Below are 6,730 nucleotides of genomic sequence, written 5' to 3'. Positions count from 1 at the left end.
GCACAGTAGGCAAAAAAAATCACTCGAATCCAAACTGCATTTGAGGAATTTACATTCAGCACAGGCATATGCTCCAAAAATTTTATCCAAGTGCTAAACCAGTTCCTGATACAATTTAACACAATTTACCACTTAGCCTCAGGTGTTGTATATTCCTTTGTGATAGCTAAGATATGTTTTCCTCACTGATTGCTGTCATGTACCAATGGAGCAGTGAAGAGTAATTAAAATCTTGCATTAAAACTGTTAACCCCAGATTTATGAACTTTCTATATTTTTTGTAAAATAGTCACTATTAGACAACTGGCAGGTAAAGTTTTCCTCCTCTCTGCTATCCCCTTTTCCTCCCAGCCTGTAATCGTCTGGCCACACAGAACAGAAGTTAAGCCATCGGCTTCAAGTGGACTAAGTCTATATGTAGATTTGTGCATGTGCAAGATTACAAGTCATATCAACACAGTTACTTAGGCATAAGTCAGTGAAAAAGTCTAATTTCTGTACAGATGTGCATTGTTACTGTAGAACTATCTTAATTTTTTTAATGTGAAATTAACTGTGTGCGTATGTTCATAAACTTCTTTTGTACTGCACAACAGACTACTTCAGATTGTCTAGTTTGTTTGGTGCTCAACAGTGGAAGTATAAAAACACTTAAAATATTTCAAATTTGCTATGAACAGTAGTGGTAATTTAATGTTTACTCCTCCCGCTCCCTTCTTTCTCAAAGAAAAACAAAAACAAAAACAACAACAAAAAACCCAGAAAACAACACTCCAAAATTTATCTTGCAGTTCTAGAGCAAACATACCACTATTGGCCTGTAGCCATACAGAGATGCACTAGCATAAACAGAACAAACGTTGATGCTTACATGAAGATGAATCTATCAAAAATGCCTCAGTTTACACGAGTTTGACATGAACTGCACAGATAAAAAAAGCGGTTTTAATTGCTTCCACACAGCATTCTGCATGAGTTCAATTAGCCCAATGTAACATCTGATATGAAGCTGGAATGAGAGTGCATGTGCGTATAGACTAGCCAACAGAAAGTACGTGTTTATGGACAGGTGAAAAAAAAAAACAACACAAAAAAACAAAACAACCGACACCGGCAGGAAACTGAGAATAAACGCTCGTGTCACATGCCGCCAAGAGGGAAGAGAAACCATTTCCTCCCAGACACTCAAACTGACTTTGAAGCTCTCAGAAGCTTATTACTCTGCAGACTAACTGAGCAGTGCCAGCCCCCCCGAAACTCACCAAGCACCCCACGTACACACGTTTAGCCCTTTAAACTAGCAAGAACGGCATTAACAGCCCCCACTCACCACAACCTCCCGGGCCACTGCTCCAGGTCCCCAGGGCGGCAGGTGGCTGCCCTCTCTCCGGGCGCTTGAGACAAGCACGACCTCTCCTTCCTGAGCTAGCTGCTTTTTGCTAAAAACCGGCCAGGTTTTACCTGTCTCCTAGGCCTGGCGGAGCCGAGCCCCAGCAACCCCCAACACCAGGGATGTGCCACACGCCGCCCCCCTCCCTCTCCCCCCCCCCCCCCCAGCTACAGGAGGAAACGACAGGACTCCCAGCGCTGGAGCTTTACAGAAGGGGGAAGCGGCGACGCGGGAGGAAGGCGCCGAGGAGGCCGAGGGGACGGAGGGGAGGCGAGGCGCGCCCTCGCGCTCAGCCCTCGCTCCGCGCCTCGCGCCGCTCTGCCCGCGGGGGGGCGGGGGCGGGCTGCCGGCCGCCTCCAGGGAGCCCGCTCTTCCTCCCTCCTGCCCCCCCCACCGTCACGTGCTCCGGGAGCCGCAAAGCAGCGACGCTTTTGCGACAGGGTGACAGCCAAATGGTGCGACATCCGCGGCGGCCGCAGGAGCAGCAGCCGCGGCGGCCCAGCGCTGCCAGGGCCGAGCGCCGCGCCTGGGCGGGGGAGCGCACCGCGGCCCGGCGGGGACCGCACGGCACCGCGCCCCGGCGCCCGGCGCGACCCCCATGAGAGGAGGAGGAGGGGGGGCGGCGGCGGCAGCAGCAGCAGCGGCGGCAGCAGCAGCAGCAGCAGCCCCTCCCGCGTCCCCCCGCCTGCCTGCCTGAGCACGGAGCGCTCCCCCCGCCCCCGATGCGCCCTTAGTCCCGGCCCCGGACCCGCCTCCCTCGCTCCCCTCCCCGCCGGCGGCGGCGGCAGCAGCAGCGTCGTCCAGGTGCGGACTTCAGACCCCAGCGCAATGGCGTCCAACGCGGCCGAGAGGGAGATCCTCTTCACCGAGCTCCAGGTAAGCGGCGGCGGCGGCCCTCCGGGCGCCGCCCCAGCCGCTCTCCCCTCCCTCGCGGGGAGAACGGAGCCGCCGCCGGCCCCGCCGCGCCGCGCCCCGCCGCCCCCTGCCCGCCGCTCGGCGCCCACCCCACCCCGCGGCCGGGCCGGGGAGGTGGCGGAAGCCCGTGCCCACCCCAGGCCGCTTCCCGCCGCTCTCCCCCGGGAGCGGAGGCGCCGCCGCCCGGTCACGGCCCCACCCCGCTGCCGGCCGCGACCCGCTTTTGTCTGCGCTCGCCTCCCTCGTTCCCCGCGCCGAGCGGCCGCGTCCCTGCGGCAGGGCCTGCCCCGGGCCGCGCCCCCCCGCCCCGGCCGCGGCCCCCGCCGGCTGGGGAGGGCCCTCCGCCAGCGCGGAGGCTGCCCGCGCCCGCCGGAGCCGCTGCGGCGGTCGGCGGCTCTCGCCGCCCCCGCCCCGGGCACGGCGCTCGCCGGGGCGCCGGCCGGAGGGGCTCCCGGTAGCCGCCCCACCGCCTGCCTCGGGGCCAAGCAAAGAGCTTTTCCCCGCTGCGCGGCACCGCGCAGGAGTGGGAGCAGCTTCCTTTATGTAGGCCTTGAACTCGGAGCCTGTGAAGAGGAGAAAATGGTCCGAGCAACGTTATTTGGCACACGGCAAGGGTTCTCGTCGCCACAAAAAAACCCCCAGACTACCCCGCAACGCCGTAAAAGGCCCTGAAAACTCGAGGGTTGGTTGTTCCCATCCATTCCTGCAGTTCGGCCAGTTTTGGTTGCCTTTGCAACTGTTACTTTTCTGCTTGTCAGCTGCAGGGTTAGATGCAATTCGGGAGCTTTGCTGTTGTGCTCTTATCTTTACATGTCAGCTCAACCTGCTAGCTCTTCCGCTTCCTTGTCCAGAAGAAAGCTTACTTGCTTTTTTCTTTTCTTTAGATTTTTTTTTTTTTAATATACACCACTAAATCTATGCAAGTTGTTACGGTTAACCAGGCAAAGAATGTGTCTCTGAATTTATTAGTTGGACAAGTAGCCAAAGAAAGAAGGCCATAAATGGAAAGCATTGAATTTAATGCTCGAATAGAAATTAGAAAGCCATGCTTTAAAAAGGAGACATTTTATTTCCTAAATGCTGTTACATTCTCCTGTAACTTTAAGTGTTAGCAGTGTGCTCACTTGAGTAACAAAGGAAAAGAGGGCACAACTGAGATGTAGCAGTCTACTTAATATTGTAGCGCATGAGATGGCTGAAGGCTAAGAATCCATCTAAAATGCTGAACTTTAATCAGTGGCTCATAAGTGTCTAGGAAGAATCACTATGTTAATACAAACTTGATACGAAGATATAGAAGCTGGTAAACCTGTTTGAAGTGGTGAGCTGTGTGAATAAGTAACTATGGTAGTGTTACAGGTAAGCTAAATGGAAGCAGAATTTCTGTAGAAGTACTGAGAGTGTGGTTCAGATTAGTTAAACAGAAATGAGTGGGGTTTTTTGTTTGGGGGGACTTTGTTGTTGGGGGTGGGGAGGGCTTGGTTTTTTTTTTTTTCTTGGAAGGTGAGACTGACAGTGATACTAATTTAAAAAAAAAAACAAAACAACAAAACAAAACAGTACGGATTAGATCCTTTGGTTGTACTGTCTCTCCCGTTATATGTGGTAACTTCTGTGCCAATAAATACAGTTCTTTGGGCAAGTCAGAAAGGTTATGAAGTTAACATGGAAATCCCAGTAGGGTTTAAGCTTTGTAAACTGTTAACTTTTACGTATTTTTAAGAGGAACTTCCATATCAGGAAGAACCACTGTAAAGGCAGCGTTTTGTTTGCAGTGGCATATATTAGCAGTGGAACGCAAAGGCATAACTATCATTTTTCTTGGGAATTCGTCAAAACAAATTACTATTTGTATACCTGTGCATAAAAGCTAGTTTAGTGGCGTGATCCCAAAGTAAAGGGAACTACAGTGAAGTGTGAGATGCGCCATTTCGCTCATGTTTCTTCAGGAGGAAACTTCCTCAATTTAAAGAACTCTAACTTAAAAAGTGCTTACGTGTAAAATGGGCTTTTTACTTGCATATTGCAATTGTGCACAGAAGATGAGGAAGTTGTAGAATGCATGGCTACAGTAAAGGTTGAAAGTGTCATGTAATCTCATTGATCGAGATCACAAACGATGTGTGGTTTAGATGTTTTGCTAGTACTCATGAGTACCTACTGAAAACAAGCTAAACCCATTATTAATCCCGAGCTTGATCCTGACATGGAATCTAGAGTATCAGTGAGTGATCAATATAACACGTTGCTTATTGATATTGTATGTTCTGCATGCACTTGGTTATGATAGCCCTGCGTACTCCATCGTGCTGTAAGTAGTTAACTGTTAGGTTTGGATGAAGTTAATAAAAGTGGATCAGTAGTCATGAATCAATTGAACTCTCCTGATATAAAGATTGGCAAACTTTCTCAACTACTGACTAACAGGATGTGAAGCGGATTCTGAGAAACTATGAAAAACAAAAGGGCAAAATAACTAACTGCTAAGAAGAAAGTGGTAAAACATAGGCGTGGTATATGTACTTGTTTCAAAGTGTATGGGGTTTAACTAAACAGGCCTTAAATAGGCCTTAGAGCACACTTCTCATGGTGACGGTTTTATATTTTAAAAAAGTGACTCTGATAGAGCAGTTTCTTAAAAACTTCTGCTAGCAAATATCCACTACACATTTCTGTCCTGCTTTCTCTACAAAATATTTTCTCTATTCTTCTATATCTTCCTTTAAACATTTCACAGACAGTTAATAGGATGTGGAAAGCGTATCTTGATTCTAAGCAAGTTTTCACATAAATTTGTTCAGGGTGAAAAATAAAACACTTATTCCTCAGTAGTTAGCAAATGCATAGTAGGAAATAAACTTGGCAGTAAACAAATCCTCTTTTTAGTTTGTTCTGTTTAGTAGCTTCACCAGCAAAATTACCTGATTACCAAAGATTGAAAGATTACATAAAGACAGCTTACCTTTTTACCTCCTTTTATCTCCAGTACAGGTTCTTTTGTAGGAGAGGGAAGGAGCTTGGGTAAGAACCAGTATTGCTGATGTTGCCTTCCCTTCGAAAATTCTGCTGTCCTTCGCTGGGCTTGCATCCTTTTAGAACTTTGTCCAGCAGGTAAACTAGCCTCTCCAGTGCTAGCTTTCAGGTTAATTGCACAGCCTTTAACTCTTTGCTTCCTGGTGGAAGTGGCAACCCTGTGTCCTCATAAAATGAACTTATGATGCTGTAGGTTGTTAAGTCAGTCATCCATGAAATAAAATCTTTTAAGTTTCATATGAAAAAAGGTCTTTTTTTTTTTAATCATTATTACAAAAAAAAAAAAGAAGTTTTTGTGAGGTAGTGTGTATTTCCAAAGATGTGTGCTTTCTTTGCCGTGATGGTACATGACAGCATAGTAAGTTGATATGGCTGGGGTAACAGAAATTATTACTTAGAGTATTTAAATGAAGCTATTGGGTATGCAAAGTGATTGCACTTTTGTACTTCTAGGTGTTCTCTACTACTTCTTTTCTAGACAGTAATGTAACTGTTTTAAACTTTAGACTTTTCTCACTAATGTTACAGGATTTATTTTAAGAAAACTTTTGGTTCACTCAAAATTGTGCTTCCAAAACAATACCTGTTTAATGCCTGAAAAAAACAGTATATTACTTGGTTTTATTTGCTTAAATGAAATTGTATGGTCAAGATAGAGAACTTGGGCTATGCCCTAAAGTAAATAGGCATGTAATAGACCCTCGTTTGCTTCAAATGGAAGTGTTAAAGGCTCTACTTGGAATCAGTTTTTCAAACTCGGCCATGATGCATGTTTCTAAAATTACAAAACCTTGGCAAAAATGTCTTTATGTCTGTATTGGTCAGAATAAAGGGATTTTTTTAATGGATATTTTGTTTTGATGGAAGCCCTAGTCATCTCATTTCCTAAGATGCTGTACTTGGGGATCTTGAAGCATAAATTTCATGACAGAATCATGTTCAAAGGCAATTGGTAACTTTTTTTTTTTCAAAGTAGTGATGAACAGTACCACAACTGAAATACATGTAAATTACACTTACACGATGGCACATCCGGTACAGTTTTTAGTTTGTTTTATTTTTCCATTTCATGTCTGGGACAAGAATATTCATAAAATGAGTATGACTGAAAAATGCTCAGTATTTTGTTAGTCTGTATGATATAAATTGGACAGTTGAGTCTTAGATTACACAACTATGTTTTGTATATAAAGGTATATAAAATTAAGCACTTGTACGTCACTGTGTTGGGTTAAACTACTAGATGGGACTCTGAAGACCTGCATTTCATTCCTGGCTGCTCTGCTCTCAGCTAGGTGACATTAGGCTGAAGAGTCTGCTTACTCATGTCTCAGTTTCCTCATCTTTAGAATAGAGGTAATGATGCTTGCTTTTTTAGAGATAAAAAGTACT

The 6,730-nt window shown here is 46.5% G+C and overlaps 1 protein-coding gene across 2 annotated transcripts in view; it reads left to right on the top strand.

The window, feature by feature from the left end:
• The first annotated feature begins 1,867 nt into the window (after positions 1-1,867).
• PKN2 (protein kinase N2) overlaps positions 1,868-6,730 on the top strand; it is a 56,871-nt gene continuing 52,008 nt past the window's right edge. Inside the window, exon 1 of one of the 2 annotated variants that reach the window (XM_052802355.1) lies at positions 1,868-2,266. In XM_052802355.1, coding sequence (XP_052658315.1) covers positions 2,219-2,266 — 48 coding nt within the window. In that variant the 5' untranslated portion in view covers positions 1,868-2,218. The remainder of the gene's footprint in view (positions 2,267-6,730) is intronic. The other variant, XM_052802354.1, reaches the window with a different exon arrangement.

The sequence above is a fragment of the Harpia harpyja genome, chromosome 11, assembly GCF_026419915.1.
Source record: "Harpia harpyja isolate bHarHar1 chromosome 11, bHarHar1 primary haplotype, whole genome shotgun sequence".
Lineage (NCBI taxonomy): Eukaryota > Metazoa > Chordata > Aves > Accipitriformes > Accipitridae > Harpia > Harpia harpyja.
The sequence above is the reverse complement of the archived record's forward strand: the minus strand, read 5'-3'. Positions and strand labels throughout refer to the sequence as shown.